This window comes from Stegodyphus dumicola, chromosome 1 (genome assembly GCF_044657685.1).
Source record: "Stegodyphus dumicola isolate Sdum_Otavi_A_Nest chromosome 1, ASM4465768v1".
NCBI classification, from domain to species: Eukaryota; Metazoa; Arthropoda; class Arachnida; order Araneae; family Eresidae; genus Stegodyphus; species Stegodyphus dumicola.
Window position 1 is genome coordinate 19,978,969 of NC_140768.1, and position 22,094 is coordinate 20,001,062.

General features: G+C 32.7%; 1 protein-coding gene across 1 annotated transcript in view; it reads right to left on the reverse strand.

Moving 5' to 3' along the window:
* Window positions 1–15,034, reverse strand: part of l(3)80Fj (lethal (3) 80Fj) — a 160,260-nt gene extending 145,226 nt beyond the window's left edge. Inside the window, exons 1-6 of the mRNA XM_085813394.1 lie at window positions 14,979–15,034; window positions 14,775–14,865; window positions 12,723–12,915; window positions 10,618–10,723; window positions 3,908–4,006; window positions 266–400 (exon numbers count right to left, since the gene is read on the reverse strand). Coding sequence (XP_085669520.1) covers window positions 266–400; window positions 3,908–4,006; window positions 10,618–10,723; window positions 12,723–12,915; window positions 14,775–14,865; window positions 14,979–14,993 — 639 coding nt within the window. The 5' untranslated portion in view covers window positions 14,994–15,034. The remainder of the gene's footprint in view (window positions 1–265; window positions 401–3,907; window positions 4,007–10,617; window positions 10,724–12,722; window positions 12,916–14,774; window positions 14,866–14,978) is intronic.
* Between the last annotated feature and the right edge of the window lie 7,060 nt (window positions 15,035–22,094).

Here is a 22,094-nt window from a genome sequence, read left to right on the forward strand (position 1 = left end):
ATCCACCACATAATATAATAATACAAATGAAAACTGACTGCAGAGCTGTAAGTACTAAAATACTTATTGCATTTCAATCAGTTTTCAGAGATTCTGTCATGCCAATTTTAACTAATTTAACAGGTGATTTTAACTAGTTTGGCAAAAAATCACAAGTCCTATTTACAGTTCAAGTATACTTTCATATGCATGTTCAACTTCTTATAAACAGAGAAACTTGAAAAAAAAAAAAAAAAAAAAAAAGGCTAGAAAACAGAAATCTAACCTTCATATTAAGTAAACTCTGTTTCAACTTTGCTTCTACCAAATATTTTCCAAAAAATCCAACAAAGACTACAGATGATAAATTTTCTGGTAAATTCTTTAAACATGCAATATACTCTTCCACAGTTTTTGAATTCTAAAAGAAAAGGAAAAATCAGTTAAATGTTACATATGTAAACAAAATACAAATACCCTTACACATTTTAACATTTTGCTCATAAGATTTTAAAAATACAGTGGATGGACAAAAATATGGAAACACCTTGTGAAATGCATGTTTGAAAAGAGAGATTGATTTTAATGAAATATGTAGGTGGCACTAGCAGTTTTGACTACTGACACCACCTATACAACTTCGTAAATGTGCTAAACAGTTCAGTTGTTTGTCGGAGTACTGTTATGTGAGGTTGTCATTGCATTATGTCAGAGTTAACAGACTTCGAACGTGGGCAAATTGTTGGAGCACGTATGGTAGGTGCTTCCGTAAGCAAGGTAGCCGAGGTGTTTAGTGTTTCAAGAGGTACTGTATCGAAGATTTATTCCGCATATTTGAAAAGCGGAAAAACATCATCTGCTAAATCACAGCGTGGACGAAAGTGTGTCCTGAGTGATCGTGACAGACGATCATTAAGGGCAATTGTGACGAAAAATAAGAAGACCACAGCTGCAAAAGTTTCTGCTGAAATGAATGTTGTGTTACCGAACCCTGTGAGTACCAAAACAATTAGAAGGGAGCTTCATAAACAGGGAATTCCTGGCCGTGCTGCAATTGAGAAGCCACTCATCAGTGATGCTAATGCCCGTAACAGGAAAAGGTGGTTTTTAAGTCATAAAGCCTGGACTATAGAGCAGTGGAAGCGAGTAATATGGTCTGACGAGTCTTCTTTCACATTGTTTCCCACTTCTGGCCGAGTTTACGTCTGGAGAACGCCATCTCAAGCCTATAATACAGACTGCTTGTTGCCAAGAGTGAAACATGGCGGCAGTTCTGTTATGGTTTGGGCAGCCATATCGTGGTTCTCTGCTAGCCCCATGATAACTGTGTCAGGGCACATGACTGCCAAGACTTATGTGAACATTTTGGCCGATCAAGTTCATCCCATGGCACAAACTTTGTTCCCCGATGGTGGTGGTGTCTTCCAAGACGACAAAGCCCCAGTTCACACAGCTCACATTGTCCAGGATTGGTTTTCTGAGCACGAGGATGAGTTGTCCCATCTCCCCTGGCCACAACAGTCACCAGACCTGAATATTATCGAACCTTTGTGGTCTACATTGGAACGGAAAGTGTGTTCTCGTTATCCACCGCCAACATCGTTATCTGAACTTGCCACCGTTTTGCAGGAAGAATGGTATAATATTCCCTTGGCAAACATACATGAACTGTATTTATCCATTCCGAGAAGACTTCAAGCTGTTTTGGATGCCAACTGGTTTCCTACACCATATTAAGCAAAGAAACATGTTTTTATAGGTGTTTCCATATTTTTGTCCAACCCCTGTATATTACTGTACAGAACACACATACAAATAAGGCTAATATATGCAACATATTTAAATAGTTTATTATACAAATTACACAAGTTTTACTTTTACAGCCAAGCTAGCTGTGTGAAAATAAATTTTTAAACCAGCTTTTTTTTTATTAATTAGCATTATCTCTATTTGGTTATAGTATATTTAAGGGTGCCCCTTCAATTATCACTAAGTTGTTGTTTTATTTATCACCAAGTTGTTTAATTTATGGTAACTTGAGTAGTTGAATGTCATGGAAATCCTATTATGAAGTAGTTGGTTGCGTGATTGCAGTGAATTTGAATGATGGGAAATGATTAAGGGCTTGTTTATGTGTTAGGAAGTATGGTGGTTATTTTGTGGTTTACACAGTAAAATGGCTAAATGTGGTAAGATTAATTTGAAGTTTCAGTATGATTTGGAACAAAAGGGGATAAAAAGCATCAACTGACTGCTGTGTAAATGAAAGGTTTACTTAGTAGCCATTATAAGTGTCCTGTTTGTACAAAGGAAATGTGTATGGTCAAATGTCGGAGGATAAGTCTTACTCTTATTTTTGTTAATTTATGTAGTATACAGATTCTAGTTCAGATAATTTTAGGAAGTTTTTGGATGCTATTAAGGAATTTTGTTTGACTGAAGACACATAAATTTCTTAATAAGGTAAATGGATATTTCTTTTGTGTAATGCTAAAATGAATTTCCTTTTTTGTTATTTCATGGTTTGATTTAAAATGTAGTTTATTGAGATTATTGAGATTATATATTTTTTTGTTTAGCTCTAGTGTAGAATTGGATGCTTCTTTGAATTGTTCAGCGAAAATAGATGGATGTGTACATGGACAAAGTCACGGGAGCGCACAGTGCAATTTTCTGATTTTTCTAAGTGAAAACAGGTCGATGTGTACATGGATACCAAGTTTGTGCAGCAAAAATCGCCGCAAGAAAATGCCAAAATAAAAGTATACATATAACCCCCAAAATCACCAGACACCCATAAATATATTTTGAATAATACTCAATTATTAATAAAAAAACCTTATGTTTATGTTCCAATTAATTTGCTTTTAAAGTTCAACATCAAACAAAAACAATCTACCACTACAGTAATATTACAGAAAAGAAGTATACAGTTGATTCTAAGCTATACACTGACACAGAAGTTTATTAATCAATAACTTTTGCTAAAAACATAGAGCATTACACAAATTTTATTCAATTTATTAATGGTATGAATGTTAATAAAAATGATTGCCCCAAACATCACAATATCATTAAAAAGTAAACTGTTTTAAATAGCCTATTTTATTACATTGATAAGCAATGAGTTGCCATAATTTATATGATACATGAAAATATTTTTAGCACACGAGAGTCACTCTGAAAGTTTTGACATACACATAGGTTTTAAAAGTTATACTTACAAAATTTTAGGTGTGTTCAAAGTAGTCTTCATTTAAAAATTTTAAAAAATCGTTCTGTTTTCAAGTTATGCATGCATGGTGCTGGGCTGAAAAGATTGATTGCAGCTCTGCATATATGTGCCACCGGGCTGGTAAGTGTGGAAATGTTGCGTTGCGCCTATGCAACTTTGGTCTTGAATGGGTTAATCCCAATTACCTTTTTTTTTTCCCTTTCGGCAGGTAATTTAGAAAAAGTGCAGGCAATATAAGACATCAAGTCTATGCAAACAATGAAATATTAAGGCACGCTATATAAAAATTATTAGCTATTTCAGAAATAAGAGAAAGAACAATTATGTTTTAAAACAGCTTAGCCGGATTATGGTTGAAAATTAGGCATCTTCTGCTTAAACTGATACACACACCACCTCTGATAACGTACAAATACCACTGCACCAATTTATAAATGCTACAGTGTTTCACATAATTATAAATGTTTCACAAATGTATTTGAAATTTTCTTACATACATTTTAAATTTATTTCTTAAATATAATTCTGGAATTTGTCATTAGATGGAATAATATTTTGATGTCAAATTATTGCTAAAAATTACCTGTAACTTTAAAATATATATTTAGTCAACAATTAAAGTACGCTACTTGTATTTTTGTATTTTCAGAACAATATTCAATTTACATTTATTATTTAAGAACAGATAATTACCTTTTTCCATAAATTTGTCAGACATTTAAAAGCTTTTCGATTCAGAAAATTACTCTGAGCTCCTGTGATGGAATACATCAAAACAGCTTGGCTGGATAACTTCAGAAAAAAAAAGGCGGGTCAATGAAAGAAAGATTGACAAATATGATAATCATATATCTAAAATTACATGACTGCTTGTAAATAAATTTATAATATTTCAGTTTAAAAAATTATATCTATTTTCAATTTACTTCCACAATATCATTTCATCTTACTTCCACTCTCAAGCATCTTAAGAAAAGAAAAGGGACAGCAGTATATCTTACCTTTAACATAAACTACCTGACATTTTAAACTACAAATTACCCGCCCAACCTTATATACTAAGTAACATTTCAATATCTATCAGGTTATACATAATAGTGCTCTAAATTATTTATTAACATTGATTTGGTGTTTCTGAAATGATATACTTTACATACTAATAGATTAAAAATTTTAAATTAAAATTTGCAATTTAGGATTTGCATTCAGAAATAAGAACTACGATACTGCATAGCACTACTCGCAGAACTTTTTGGTAGGGCTAACTAAAATAATAAGTTCTCCTATAAATAAATTGGTAGGGATTCAGCCAGTAAAAAACTGTCATAATGCGAATGCATAGAAAATGTTACATGATGAGGATCTTGTATACAGAGTTGAAAACAATAGCATTAAGGAATTTAAATTAAGTGGAAATGTTAGGTTTAAATAGGCATATGAGTAATATTTTGGAAGTTAAAAGTATAGCCTTGTTAAATCTTTAATCCTACAGTTTTGGTGGGTTCTCAAAATATGAATTATGGTCAGGCAGAAAGAAGACATTTGCATTTATTTTTCGTTTCATTCATCATTCATACAAACCTAATTTTCGCTTGGCATTGTGTGCATTATCCTTCTTTTGACAACGAGCCTTTGGTATAATTCATAAGATATGACTACTATGATCTGATTCTATTTCGGTTGACACGAAACTAGAAAAAGGCGATACTGGTTTTAGTATAAAGTTGCTGTTTCATCGAATTAAAAAATTTAGCGAGTTCTGAATGTTAAACGAGTGGTGACGAGTAAACCATTTGTTTAAAAAATTTAAGAAAACTGTTATTTATACAGAAAAGAAGCTCGCTAGTATGTATCTGATTTCATGTAATATTTCTATGCATTTTAATGGCTTCATGTTTGTTTTTCTTAACATGCATGACCACTTTTCGACAGGTTTAATCTTGATAATTTTTCGTTAATTTAAAAAACCTTTGCATGAGCATTAGCAAATTTGCTAATCGTGGAATTTAATTTTTAACGCAGAAAAAGAAGTATTATATAAAATGCAGTTACTTTAACTCATTGTTACCTTATAAAATAAACCTTTAGATAGTGGCTGTTCATTAAAATATGAATGACTAATTGAAGTAATTATTGTTACATTTAAGGTAACTAAAACCTTAAATGTAACAGTAATTACTTCATACATAAGGCAGAAACTAAAATACTTTTTAAAAAAATTCCTTCTCTTTAAGCATCTTTTCTAACAATTAGAGATTTGTCTCAATATGCAAACCAATGCTCTCGCTAGCTTCTGCCTGCTTTATCTACTAACATGTCAACCTCTCCACAATATCATTTGAGGGTTTAATGGGTCAGGTAAAAGTTAAATAGTCCAAAACCCCCGATAGACATGAAGCATATTATCGCTATGTCTGAAATTAACTACAATATCAGACAAAGGTTTAAATAAACCTCTTATTTAAAAATAACATAGAACATAAAGCCATGTTCTGATGCTAACAAAATCAGTTGCAGCTCACGGTGACATAATTAAACAAGAACAGCCAAACTCAAACTAATAATGTGGATTAGTGGTCAAAGGTTATACAGTTTAATTTAATCTGGCTCAATAACTCTATCATATGAGGAAATAGAAATGGGAAATTATAGTAAAGGCTGAAATCATAAACAATTGGGTAATTTGCATAATAATAACTGCACATATCTTTGAGGAATAATTTTCTTCCTTCAACACTTTTCCTTTTCATTTTAGAATTTTTGGATTTAATTAAGGATTTCTGTTATTCTAAAAAACACTAAATGCATTTAAAATGTACAGAAAAAGCAGCTAATTTTATTTCTTTAGTAATATTTCGAACATTCAGAAGAAATATGAAAAATATATAGTAAAGGCCGGTTACAGAGCTGATGTGGCTGAATTTCTAAAATTTAGTGACACACCAAACAACAAAATCTAAAAATGGCAAAACTTTTAGAATTTAGAGCAGGCATTGGAAGCAGAATTTAGAAAGGCACTATGCAGCAGAATTTAGGATCCACAGAGACTGCATCAAGTGGGAAAATGCCTATTGCCAGCTATGTGTATGATGCATTAAGAAATATTAGATGAATCTTTTAAATTTTAAGTTTTCTATTTCTTTATTAATAAAAAAATTCCTTTCTATAATGCCTGCCCATGTGATAAGATTAGAAGCATTTTTGATATTTTCCATGCCTGTGTCTAGCAAAAAGTAGAGAAAATGAAGGGAAGATAAACATGTTAAGATAAAGATTCTAATATCAGAAACATTCAAGTATTATCTTTTCATTGTTCTTCCAGTCGTTCTCCAAAAAGTAAGAAATTCATTACAAACTTTCTGTAAAATGCATACATTATGTGTTGATACCATGGAGACATTTTTCATTTTGTCACATATTTCTCAAATCTTCTAGAATCATGGGTCTATAAATCTTGCCTTCAAATCCTTCTAAACTTCCCCAGCTACAATGTATAAAATCATAAAAAAAAAATTTAAAATAAAAATAAATATCCCTACCATTGCTGTAACAGCAAAAAGCCAGAAATATTTTGGGAAAAAGTATTAAATTAATTTTATAGAGAAAACTGATACATATTCTGAGAATTTTGAATATTCCAAAACAATTACATGGGTATAACTCTTACTATGAAAAATTAAAAACAAGATTTTTTAGTTAATTACATAGCTAACTTTGCTTTTGCTAAGAGCTGTTTCATAAATTATGCTTTACAGCATAATACCTTGTTTATTTTTCAGATTCAAAATATTGTATAATAAGTTGCCAAACTTAAACTTTGAAATATGAGCGTGAAAAATAAAAATGTTTTATTTTAATGTTATTTTTTACATATTATTTCAATATACAATACAAAGTCCATAATCCGGACTTGGGCGATTCCGGATTAGGGGTTTTTCCGGATTATAGATCAATTTAAATCTGGTAAGATGGCATGCAGAAATGATACAATTAAAAATATGAAATAAAGAACAATTATGATCTAAAGGGTATCAAAAAAAAAAAAAAAGCTTAATATTTGTTTGTTTACTTTATTAAACATTTTTTTCAATGTAAGTTGTTTAAGATGCTTCCACAAAAAATTCAAAAAGTTCCTTTTCCTTGTGTCATATATAGTGGACTTTCCAATGCCATACTTCTCGCATAATTTTGAGACGGATAGGCCTTTATCCATTTTTTGCAGTAATTCCACTTTTTGTTTAATGGACATCAAAACATGCTTTCCCTTTGTAGATCCTTTGGCAGCTCCAGAATTGGAAACTCTTTTTGACATAATCGAAAGTTCAAACTTAATTTTTATAAAATTGTTCTAACAGTCTGGAAAAAAATAATAAGCCACATCCAATTAGAAGATTAAAGAACAGCACAATCTGCAACATTAACTGAAATGCCTTAGATAATTTTAGCCTAGCTTATATCATCTGTTATACATTAAACATGCATGCATAAACGCATTATGCGCATGCGCATAAAGTTTGTAGCTTTGAGGTCCGGATTACAGATCCGGATTATGGATGTCTGGATTACAGACTTTGTACTGTATTACCATTATTTTAATGAAATTTATCAATGTTATGATGTTTTAAAAAAAAATCATCGAAAAATTCTCAGATCTCGGAATTAAAAAGTTTCTATAGAAACTAATCTTAAAATCAACAAAATGTTGATAAGTCGCGAAATTTAGAACCGTTTAATAAAAGAATTCACATCCCCAAAAGTTGTTTAAGAGCTCTTTATAGAAAAAATTAATTTTGAAATGCTTATGTTTCACTTCTTGCTTAGAAACTCGAGTATCCCATCATTTATATTAGAAATAGAAACAAATTATAACTCATGAACCCATTCAAAAGATAACCATATATACGGCAGTGAATCGCCAAAAATATTCCTCCAAAATGCTAATTCACACTCAAAATGGCAGTCGTAAAAACAGACAAATTTCAGATGATTAAAATTAAGGACCTTCTGCTGATTTTGGCAAAAATTAAGAAATTGTAAAGACCAAAAATTGATTAAAAAAAATCTAAGGACTTTTAAAGACTCTTAAGGACGTTACAAACCCCAGCTAAAGAAAGATTTTTTCACAGAACGAAAATAAATCTTTTATTTAACTATATAAAAATGTACTGAAAATAATTAGATCACTATTTTTGTTACAGTGCATCAAGAAAATAAAACAAAATTCAAGGATATTTGAAATAGGCTATACTAGCTAATGTACTTATTTTTACTTTACAATTAAAAATTACATTTACACTAGTAGATTGCAATAGATTTGGGATTAGGTTCAAGAAGTTAGTTTAAAGAGGAAAATATCTGCTCTAAAGGATACACCAGACTGTGTTTTACGACTCTCGTTAGGAGGTCATTATTCAGCATCCTTCAGTCTGACACGTATGCAGTTCAATCTGAGTTGAATAGAACTTTTAAATAGGTTTTCACAGCTGGTAAAAGGGGGGAAAGAATACTCTGAGGCCAATTTTGGACAGAAAAAGTTTATCTTTAGAGGTGTTTGGTGTATTGAGAATGCGGCAAAGCACACTAAGGCTATCTGCCTAAGGGAAGGGATGCCATCGTGGAGGACTTTCTAAGGAAAACTGGCTCATATACACGTTACACATGAGGAAAACCACATAAACGCCCACGCAGCGAGCCCGTTCGCGGTATTTGAACCTCAGACCGAACTACCAGCGTTCAGCGATGTTACCGCTTGGCCACTAGTGGGCCCCTTATCTTTAGAGGAGTAAAATGGCATGAAATGTTTGTGATTTTCAGAATGGTGAACTGATTAAAGGGAATTAAATAAATTAAACCTTGGATTGGGTGGAATTTTAATTTTCTAAGAAACCAAACATTTAATAGGGGTGTTTTTAATTAACTTTTCTTCAAAAGTTACACAGACAGAGAGACTGAGAATATGTTTGTCATTTTGAATGTAAGGAAAAGAAAAGTGGAAGCAGTTTAGCTCACTGTGGGGCTTGTTGACTGTACAGTTCCCCTGATCAGAACAAAAACATAAGCAGTGGCCAGGTCAGAAATCTTTGCTGGAGAAGGAACACTGAAGAGTATTAAAAAGGCAAGTGGAGTATTCACCTCATGAATTTACTTCCCAGGCAGAAAAAAAAAAAAAAAAAAAAAAGGCTAGTTGGAGATTGTCTTTTACTTTACATATGACTAAACCTTTTATTTCTGATGAACTTCATCCAGGGGAAGGAAGTAATAAAATATTGATACAAATAGCATCACCAATTCAACACAACAGATGTTCGTGCTATTTAAAATGATTCATTTTACTACTTTTAAAGTTCCATTTCATAATGTGTTATTTCCATTCATGACTGCATTCATTTGCACTGACTGATTCACTATGAGGGTAATGTCAGTATTCAAGAAATGGCTATTCAACAGTGAAAATAAAGGTATTTCTTAGCTTTACTAAGGTATTGGAGTCAGATTCATGAAATATCATTATAACAAATATTGCACCTGACTTACTAAGGCATAATATATAAAGATATTTTTATGATACCAATGATTCTAAGGTGTACCATATTTTTAAATATGTTTATAATGTAAAATTGTTTTAGAATCAATAAAATATGATAAATAACATTTCCTAACTTTTTAATATAATTAATGGTGGATGGTAAAGGTATAAATTAAAAAGTTATTCTATGATTCTCTTAATTCCAAAATGCACCCAATTTTTAAAGATTCTTACACTGGAAAATTGTCTTAAAATTGGTGGAATATGATGAAGAATGTTTAACAACTTATTTTTAATATAATTAAACCTGATAGGTATTCACAATCTTAGGAGAGGAATGGTTCGACCTCAAGTTGAGAATCTCAAATTGTATCAAATGCTCATTACAAACAACTAAAAAAACAATTACAAAAGGACTAAAAAAGTTGGGCATCATGCAAGTGAAAAGAAATTATTAGAAATGTTTTTAATTATACTTGTTAAATACAATAAGTATTCATACATTGATAAATATATAAATAATTCATTTAGTAAATATATAAATCTTATCTACCATTACATATTAAAATAAAAAATTTCTGTTTTCAGTTTTGCCTAACATACAAAATATACCACTTAGATCAAATAAAATACAAACTAATAAAAAAACTTGGAAGTGTGACATTCTGATATATGACAACAACAAGGATACATCAATAAGGTTGAAGATTACTTTTATATACATACATAGAGACCATTTTACATTTTAAATACAACTCAATTTTAAATTATTTTTCATTAATTATTAAACTTAATGACTAGAATTACATTTAATTATCATCAAATAGTTTTTAATTAATGCAAAAAACTTCAAAAAGAAAAAGAATGTAATAGTTACTAATAGTTGAGTCTCCTGAGTACCACTTTCAGTTCCACCAAAAATAGCTTCAGCTACGTGGCAAGACCAACTTAGTGCAGCATAACAAATATGTGCAACCGCCTTTCTGTAAAAGTAAAATTTTATATAAGTTCAATATAAAATTTTTAATTATGCCCTAATATGCTCATACAAAAATAAAACATCCTGAAAAATGTTATATTTCTCAAAATCATTAGTGTAGGTACTTTTCTATTAACAGGTTGTCACTTAGTGCCAAATATAACAGTTGGTACGAAATAGAACTATATGGCAGCAATCCTAACAATATCAGTTCTATGGGAAAAAATGAACTTGTAATAATAATATATCATGTAATATATATAATATTTAATGTGCACAATAGTGAAATAGGGCACACATTAAACATTGGGTTGATCTTTACAATATGGTAACTGGTAGTTTGGCGACATTTTGGAGGCGATAAAGGTTACTACCTGGGACTTTGGTAATAATGTGAGCAGTACTCAGTTCCGATTACGCATTATTTTGTGTGAGGGAAATGAGAGATCATGGGATATGTCATGTGATATTAATGGACGAATTATGGTTCTTTAATCGGAAAAGGGGGAAAAACGGGAAAAAATCTGGAAATTTTGTATTTGGTTTATTCTGTGTCATGTGAAACAGTGTTCGTGAATTTTTAGATCCCATGGCCATAACTAAAGAAAAGTTTATCGGACACGTAATCAAGATTCTGAAGAAGATGAGGTAAGTTAGTATTTTTAATTATTTGAGGATATTATTTTTATGCATTGTTCTAAATGTAAGGTGGAAGTAAAGGAATTTGGTATTATTGGGAAAATTGTTATTAGCAATGATTTAGTTTAAAGTAATTAGGATTGTAAGGTAATTTTATTAATTTAATGTATGTGCTCATTTATATTTTAAGTAGTGTTTTTGAATTTAATTATATTTTAATTAAATGATAGTTATTTTGTGAATTTTATGTTTGTAGGAATTTGGTATACGTTTCAGTTGAAGTAAACGTGCATGGAAATAATTTAAATATCTGACACTAAGTATTTGTAATGGTTGCGGTATGAATTCGTTGGTGACGTTTATAATATAATAGATGATTTAGAGAGGTAAAAGTTTTTGGATATTTTATTTATTTTATATGTGGAAATGTTCATATTTGGAAAGGGTAAATACTTTTTCGCGATCAGGTAATTTCATATATGTTCTTTTTACCGGGTTTAAAGATTGAGAAAATTGTCATGTATTTTCGTGAAATTTTTCTAATTTATGAGAAAAAAGCAGTGTACATAGATATAGTGAAGAGTGTGCGCAATGCCATTTTTGTGCAATTCTGGGATGTTTTTTAAGTAAAAATAAGTCGGCGTGTACATGGTTTATGTGTATGTGTTATTTTGAAAAACGCGTAAGGAGTATGGTATTGTGCACTTTTTCCCAATTTTGCAGTGAATATTTGTCATGATTAAGCAGTTTTGTTAGATAAAATTTCTAGCATAAGTGTAATTCGGCTAGTAGATTGTTGGAAGAAGTGTTCAGTAGATAAAAAGAAAAGAAACATGTCTTTACTTCGTGAAGAGAAAATGGCGGCGGGAAAAAAAAAAAAAATAGAGAGTTGCTGTAGGAGAGTTGGTCGCCAAATTTTCGCCAAAAAACGCCACGTTACCATAATGTAAAGATCAACCAAACATTGCACAACTACCTGACGCCATAAAAAAATTTGATTGCTTGATTAACCAGATAGCCCAGATTTGAATTCTGTCGGGAATTAGTCGTGTAGTGGAGAAAATAAAATTATAGAAAAGTACCAATCTGATGCTATGGCACTTATTGAAGCAATAAAACCTGTCAGATGTACAGATTTCTCAAACTTCCTGCTAGTCTCTTATTTATAACATGCCTAACAGTATTGCAACAGTGATAAAAAATAAAGAAGGTGCTACAGGATACTGTCTTTACTCAAATAACCTTGTAAGTTTTATAAAATAATGTTAATGTTATTATTGTGGAATTCAATTAAATATGTTTTTTCCAGGAAATATGATTTCAGACAACCGTAATACGACAAGATAATAAATCAAAATACTTACGTTGAGTGTACATTTTTGTAAGTTTCAGCAACATCAGCAATCGTCTTGATCATGTAGGATATACTGGATGGTTGGCTCTGAACCAATGTTTTGACATAATTGTCAACAATTTGGGTAGATTTTCGATCTGCATAACGAGGCAATGTGATTTGCAACAATTTACAAATACCTTTAATTGCATGGGGTTGAGCATCTGAAATAAAGAATTAAACAATTCAATATAAATCCACTACTCATATACTACAAAATTAAAATTATTACAGATTGAGAGACTTTCCCTTCAATCTCTCACATATCTGGATGTCGATTCTAAAGGCACAGATAGTACATTTTGTAATAAGCTAAATGCAACTTCTGCACAATAAGCAGATAATGTAATAAGATCACAGTTCATTTCCTTATTAAAGGATAATCCAAATTGGAAGCAAGTAATTAAAATATAAAAACATTTTTACTTCATTAGCTGTAAGAAAAAAATAGCAGATGGCAATATGAGCACTATCAACTCTCCAAATTTAAGTTAGAAAAAATTAGAGAATTATGTAAATTTAGTAAATGTTATTATGATTAAAAAAAATCAGAGACCTGCACAAATTCAGAAAAAGCACTGAAATATTTTCATGTCGATTTAATTATCTGAAAAGATGTAAAACATTTATCTCCATTAGCTTAGATGTTTTCACTAATGGCAATTTAATAAAGATTCACTTCACTTTAAAACATTAATACCTTTAATTTACATTGATCACTGTGAATGCCAACATTGCTGGAGCTGGGTCCTATCAGCATGTCTTCAACCAAATTTTAAATAATTTTTAGTTCTTTCAATTTAATGCACCTAAAATGTTAACTTTTTCCAGTTTAATGCATCTTTCCTTGAAATGTTATGGATCATATTACTATAAGGTTTCCTTCAAATATAATGTCAACGTTCCCTTGAAATACTTCCTTGATTTTAATACGCTGATTAATACCAGTTTTCACCACATTTCTTTGTTATTAAGTTCACTAGTACATACAATGTTCAAAACCTTTGGCACTTTTCTTTTTTAAAATTATAAAACAGCTTTCTATAATACTACAAAAATACTCAATATTTCAAAAAATCTCAGTATACTCAAAATTTTTGTATTTCTCCGTCATTGTTAGGATTTACTTCGATTAAGTACTATGGTTGTTCACTGTTTAATAACAAAAAAAAAAAAAAAAAAAAAAAAGTTCTTAAAATTGAAATAAAGAAATTTCAATAACTGCCAGTTGATAACAGTATAAAAGATCAACATTTCTTGTGTACGTTCTGAAATGCACAGCTCCCATTCTGACCTTTTTTGCTCATCATTTCACCTTTTGCCTACACATAATTGCTAACCTATTACAAAAGTGCAACTGTTAATCAAAGCACTGTAAATGGAAATAGAATGTAGATGATTTGTTAAAAAAGAAATTTGAAAAAATTTGCATTATGAAAAATGTTTTCTATTCCCTATTGCTATTCCATTAAAATATGTAAAATCTACATGCATTAAGGATGGGATTCTTATACAAAATTTAGTCACTGACTCCTTATTATAATGCAAACAGTAAAAAACCCTTTAAACAAGACTATTTAAAATGCATGAGAGTTCATACCAAAAACCCGGCTTTTTTATAATTTAAATAAAACAATCCTATATTTCACATGTAATTCTTCGTAACAGTTTTCTTTGAATTCAATTACATTTTAAAATTATAAAATACTAAAAACTAGCACCAAATATTCTACTACTAATCAAATAAAACAACCAAAATAGCATTTTTATGATAAACAGAATACAATTTTAACATAACGTTCTATTACAGATTTAGTTTAAACTATTTAGACTTTACTGACGTAAATAATACATAAAAATCTATGAAATAAAGTTTCAAATTAAAATATTATTTAACAACCTCGTGATTTCGACAGATCATATATTTATAATCTTAGGAAAATATCATATGTTATTAGCAAATCTTATTTTCCATATTTTGAATTTCGAAACCAAACTATAAATGAAGAAGAAAATTTAATACTTTTTTTAGTAACTTCTTCAAGCTGCAGGAATACTTGTTTTCGTATACCTAGCTTTCCAGACTGAACAGCAAAAGGTATCTCTTTCAGAGCCTAATGGTTAAAAGAAAGACATTGGTAAATATTTGGGCTAGGTATTAATAATAAATCCATACAAAATAGAGCAAATAAAAAAATATAATGACCACGTAAATAAATTTACTCACATGCGATTCCGCCATGCTTTCCAACTCAAACAGACAGACAGGCAGATGTCTTGTTTTGCATCTGCTGGGTCTTCATGCCTGTAACGCCCGTAGGGCTAAAATCAAGCTTAAATGCTAAGAAAAGTCAAATAGAAAGAGGGAAGAAGATAAAAGAGATGCATGAAGTAACCTAAGCATGAATGTATCTTAATGTCTAGTGAACTATGTGTCAAAAACTGGGAAATCTCATGTGACTTATCACCTAATAATGAAAGCCCTATTGTGATGCTGTAAATATATAGTAATGTGCTGGAAACGCTGAGTGATGTGCTGAAAACGCTTAGTAACTGAAACAAATAAGAAAAGAGCATGTTTTATTCCAGTAACTGAGCATTCCTGAATATTTGTTTCTTATCAGAATAAAAAACGAAACTAAAAGAACCTCTGATAAGGAGTGTGGCGCTCTGAAAAACTCTTTTAAGTATGCAAGAGCTAGCTAAAAGCGCCGGCATAGCCAAGAGAAAAAAGGGGAGAACTGGGAGTCCAGTTTAAAATCTAGTTAGGAAGCTAACTTTAAACTAGGGCAGAAAAGCATAAATAAATACATAAATAAATGAAAGGGAACAGAATACTTGCATTATGCTTGGTTCTCTATCATGAAACATAATCCAAACACAGAATACAAACAGTATGCTTGGTTCTCCATCATGAGACATATTCATAGGATCCTTTCTATAGTATAATTAGCGAGTTCACAATATTTGTTTACGTACTATAAGTAACTCTGAACTCCCAATTTATAATTACGATTATAAGAAGGATACTAATAAAAAAAGGCCAATGTCCATTCTCAATCCAAATGTAATCATGTGTTGCGTGCGTACGGGTTCGTTACGAAATGAATGCACAAGTCCGAAGAAAAATGAACAAAAATTTATTATTATCACAACAAATATGATTAAATGTCCTCAAATAATCGTGCAGTATCACAATATATCACAGTAGTTATCTTCTAACTACTCAAACGTTCAAAACAGCTAAAGAAAGCTATTCTGCGAATTCGCTACAGTCAACAGGAGCAGTTTTCTAAAAAACAAACTAAGTAACTACAACGAACTGAAATCGAAATCGAGTGAATGGTTAGGTGGCACTTAGTAGCCTCTGCTACTTTAACCGTCTCTGTTGGAGATATGCCCTAAGGCGTTGGGAAGAATTAAAAATTAAGGTGATTTACACCGCACCGACAAAGGTGAAGCAGGAACATGTGCTAATGCACGTGAGTTGGTCAAGTAAGACTTTGGATAAGGAGGGTTCAAGCATCTGGCCGCCGTACAAGCTGTGATGTATCTTCACTAGTTGAAGAAAGATGATACGTCGAGGCCAGTCACGTGGGTGGTCACCCACCCAAGTACTGACTCCGAGCTCTGTTGCTGTAAACAGGGGAACCTGTGTGTTGAAAAAGTGAAAAGAAATCGTAAACATAGAGAAATTCCCTCAAATGCTTCTAAGCTGGTGATTACTCTACAACGAACTGAGACGTTTTCCTCCTTTTATAAGATTTTAAAATCACGCGCGAGGATTTTCTAGTACTTTCTCGAAATCAAAAAGAGATATTTATTAAATGTTTAATGCACGCGCTCTTGCATTTTCAATTTTCTGGCTTAGCTTTCTTTTAATATTCGTCACGCGCTGCACTGCGCGGGAAATAAAACCATTTAATTTATGATTGAACTAACATTAGCTTTTTAAATACCAAATTCGTAACACTTGGAAGTCTGATTTTTATATTTACTTTGTGATATTATTCGGTATTCATTTGTTTTTATTTATGCATATTTATATTTATATCTTGTGCGTATTGTAGGTATTTGTTCACCATTTGAGACCTATTGATTCAAAATTACCTTGATAACATAGATTCAGTTAGACAGCTTTTAGGCTTGAATTTATAGGGCGTGAACCTCTTCAAAATTTAAATTAAAAAAACTTATTATATCTCAAATAAGTTACTTTCTAAAATATTTCGAAACTTTCAACTATGTTCGATTTGGGGTAAAGCGTCAGCCTAATATTTACAGAACAAGCAATCATTTTTGTGTGGGAGATAAAATTTCTAAATCTATGTACTGAAATTTATAACAAAAATAAATGAATAAGCAACAGAAAAATTCGCTTCATCTTCGTACGCATTCCTAATTTCAAGGAGAAATAAATTCTCCTGCTCTCTTTCTTGCATAAAGTACTAAAGTTCAATGAACTGCGGTATCTTATCAAGTGGAAGGCATGAGGAAATATAAACAAAGCTCCAACAGCGCGCGTACGGACATTATGCAAAAAGAAACTCCGCACACAAAAAGTTAAAAAACATACTAAGATCATATATGATAGGCCGTAAAAGCTAATATAAATGAAGGAGAAGGAAGAAAAGCATCGAACCTTGATCACAGGATTTCAGATTATAACCGTAAAAGCATATTTTAGATTCTTGGTAGGAACAAAGACATGAACGAAAGATTATCTTTTTCTGCAACTAACGGAGAAAAAAATGCTCATCAGTGTTTATAAAACAACTAACTAAATAAATAAAAATTCCGAACTTTCTTAACTTCCGAATAAAAACGTTAATAGACAAATTGAGAAACCACCCCAAAACACATCCGCACACATTGCTATCCTATCCCCTGAGCAGGCACAAACAAACAGACAGCTTCTACTAAAATGCTGATTAAAATCCTCGTTTCCTGGTAGAGGTAAGAAGAAATACTAAAGCATTATTTAATTAAATATTAAAAAATCAAATGATTACAAATTTCTTCCTTTATCAGCGAATACAGATTCATTTTATAATGTAAAAATCCTTTACTGTTGCAACTCGTGTTTCCAGTTTAACAGAAAAGAGGTTGAATCATAAAACTCTTATATGTTACAGGGTTAATTGATGCATAGTTTTCTTCCGTAAAATTTTAAAGGATGATTGACATACCAATGATTTATTCATACTTATCTGCCACGATGTGTTTCCTCTCTTAAATTCTGCCTATCAGAGCTTTCACATTTTGCCACCATTATATTCTGCTAGCGAACACGATAGTTGAATAGGTGTTTTCTTGTTTTTTCACCATTTGTAACACGAATGGAAGCCAGTTCCTCCACAAAGGGGTTTCTTCCCCTGGACTGATAGCCCTCGCGTGCTTTGTTATGCCAATTAACTAAGTATATTTGCAGTACTTACTTTTTAGAATTAGTAGCTATTGAAAACAATTGCACAATAATATCTGTAAACTTCCTTTCGTTTGACAGACATAAACATCATAACAAAGATTTTGTTGTCTATACCGACAGACCTGAACTTGATGACAAAACTAGTTTTCCAACTGTTATGTTTTATTTTGGTTTCGAGAATGAATGCAAAAAATACCAGTTGGACCCCTTTAAATTTGGATTTCTAGGGAAGATGTTAGAGATATACAAGGTGTCCATAATCAAACTTGAAATTTGGGAGCAGTCTGTAGCAAAAACTATACAGCGGAATTGCATGAAAATTGGATAATGGCAGAATGAAATGATGGGCATTTTATCGACGGGGGAACAAGAGTTTCGAAAACCACCCCTAGGTGGAGTGTTATAGCGTTATTGAAAACATATAAATAATCTACAAATGTTTACAAAACAGGCTCGATATGATATCCACAACTATCTACTACCGTCTGGAAGCGTACAATTGCATGTTCGACTATTGAAAGCAACGTGAACTGGAAAATGTTACGCACATGACATTCTATGCTTTCTTTAAGGTCGGATAGAGATGTAATAGTATCACAGAAGGCCCCAGCCTTGAAGTAACTCCACAACCAAAAGAGGGAAGGATTCATGTCGGGGGATCTAGGAGGCCAAGCTGTAGGAAATTGCCGGCTGATGATTCTGTCGTCACCGAAATGGCGTAGGGGCACTTGTTTCACACAACGGGCGATATGTGGAGGAGCACCACCCTGCATAAATAGTGTAGTAGTATCACATCGCCTTGCCTGAAGAGCCGAAATAACGGGTTGCTCTAATAATGAAGCGCATAATTGATCAATAGCGGTGCATGTCACAGGCCCTACGGCGCTGTGCTCTTCGGAAAAAAAAACCGACCGACAATGAACGTTGCAGTAAAGCCACACCAAAGCATTACATGCGAAGAGTGTAATGGAATTTGTAGAAATTGATGTGGGTTTGTAGTAGCCCAAATACGGCAAACATGCGTGTTAACCGCACCTTCCATATAAAGTGGGCCTCTTCGGTCCACAAAATATTCTATAGCCATTCATCCTGGAGCTCAACTCGCGCAAGAAACCGCAACGCAAAATTTTGTCGACTATCCAGATCAGCTGGTAAGAGCTGTTGCACTAGCGAGCGTTTATATGTATAGTAGCGTAAAACCTTATGAAGAATTTCATGAACTGTGGAACGAGGTCGGTCAACAAATGCTGCAATATGCCGAACACTAGTGCTACCGATGGTTTGAGGTCTGTCTTCCTCGACTTGCGTCGCTACATCATTCATTACCTGTGTTGCAACAAACTTTGATCTCCTTCCTGGCTGAATCCCCAATGTTCCTGTTGCTTCAAATTTCCTAATCATGTTTGTTAGTCCTTGATTTGTGAGTATACTTTTTTGTAACCGCTTCAAAGACCGAATTTTCCCGCAAGGTTTTGGTAGCAAAGTCTCTGTTTTGGTAAAACGATTTCACCAGTAAAGCACGCTCCGGGAGAGTCTACATCATCTTCCTCGACTTGGAAACGAGTATGACTGCGATTCGCCTCTCGCATCTTTATAGGTTTGCTGTGTGAGCACAGGATTACTATGGTTACGACATTTGTATATACCAATATTTTACATTGCACAACGCCGTCTTTTGAAACTCACAAACTACCATTTTGTGGTTTGTGGTTTTCCTCGATAAATAGGAACTGATAATTTTTTTTTCTTCGATAAAATTCCCATCATTTCATTCAACATTAGTGTGCAAAACTTAAACAACCTTTCTGATCTGGGCCATAATTCAGTAAAAAAGTCAACCAGGAGACATGAAATTCATACTACAAATGTACAATGTAGTACGTAAAGAAGAAGGAAGTAGAATAGCAAAAAAATGAATATGACGCGTACAATACGGAACGAATAGGAAAAGGCATTGACAAAATGGCGATGGTACAAAAATTGTCTGGCCAAGAGGAAGAACAGCAAACAAAAGAGCCTTAGTAAAGGATATGACATCCCTAATTGAAATGGTTGAGTTGCACCTTCTGTGAATATTCAACAACAAATTATGTAACAGCTGTTGGGGTAAGAATTCTCATTTATAAAGGAGAAACTGTTTCCTTTATCTGGTGTTCTCCAGAGGGTGAGGTCGTGTCGCCAGGCGTCTCCCCAAAGTATCCTACACAAATTCAATTGAATTTAAATCAGGGGTGCACGTTGCCCAATCCATTGCCTGGATGTCTTTATTTTCCTACTCAACAGCATGAGTAACTCTCTCCATATAAAGATACGCTGAGAATGGTTTGTCAGACTGAAACGACTATCATCGGTAAAGACGACGTGACCTCCTTTGATGAAGTGCCCAATCTTTGTGTTCTCTACACCACTGTAAAAAGTGGCATGTAGGGGTTGCTGTCAATAGTATGCAGCGGGCAATTAGGCTCCCTTTATGCAGTCCTCTGACCACAGTAACCTGGGATACATCTCGTCCGATTGCAGTGAGCAAGTGCTGAACAAAGTTGCCATCTGTCTGGATTTGATCTCTTTACACCTGCAGTGAGATATTGACTATCAGCCACCCTTGTTTTACTTGAGCGACCAATCCTAACCTTTCTTACAGCTCTATTTATCGTTTGAAAGGCTTTCTAAACTTTTATCAATTCAAGCAAAAATTTTATCAATTCCAAACGCTTTGGACAACAGATGTCAAACTACGTCTCTCTTCAAGCTTGCCAGTCATTCTACCAAGTGTAAAGGTGTCCTGATGTTTTCTTGCAGCCACACGGCAAGTACAATCTCGCTTGCAGAAGAATGCTTGGAAATGCGCCTTCCTTTCTTAAGTTACTTTGCACTGCGCGCGCTAACTTCTCGCGTTTTGAAGGCCCTGACCTGTGAAGTGGATATAGATAGGCAAAATTAGGCAATGTTTAAGGGCTCCGTATTTTTATATTTTTGGAAAATAATAATAAATTAATAAAGTTGTTGCCGAATCCATCTCAGATATTTTACATGTACAGATTCAATTTAAAATTTTATGAGTAAATTATGTTATGAAACATAGAAGAGTTTTATATTTCACCCCTTCTACCAAACCACACGAGAGGACTTTCGGCTCGCCGCATATTAACTATATATTTACAAACATCCACGCCTTCTCCCGGATTCCAACCCGGGCCCTTCGTCACGGCAATCAGTGACGTTAACCTCTATACCGGTTAGCCGGCGCAGACACTTTAAATCAAATCAAGGAGAAATTTTGGCCACTGAAGTTTGGTAGGAAAACTAACTGTTTTGTACAATTGCAATGTCTGTAAAATACTATTTCGTACGAAACGTATGATGCAAGATATGGCATCCTTCCCACCAGAGAGATACCGAGTAGTTTTCCCGTTTAAAAATACGGGGATAGACTATGGCGGCCCACAATACATCAAGATGGAAGAGAATTATCCAAGGCATACATTTTACAGTTTACATGTGCTCTAATTAAAGCAGCGCATTTAGAACTGACGGCAGATCTGCCAACAGAAATATTCTTGCTTGCACTTAGGCAATTCGTAGCGAGAAGAGATTTCGTAAAGTAATCTGTACAGACAATGCAAAAACCTTTAAAACAGCGCAGAAAAAATAAGATTTATCGGTCCAGTTGGATGAAGGATAATAAAATTCAAGACAAATTCTCTAAACAAGGAGTCAAATGGAAATTTATTATTGAGAATGCACCTTATTGGAGAGGATTCTGGAAGCATATGGTTCATTTTCTAAAAACTCTTTTGAAGAAAATCCAAATCATCCTTGACATTCAGGGAATTAGAGACAATAGTAATACAAGCGGAAGCTATATTCAGTTTTATAGAACTTTAACATTTATATACACCGATAGAATTATTCATT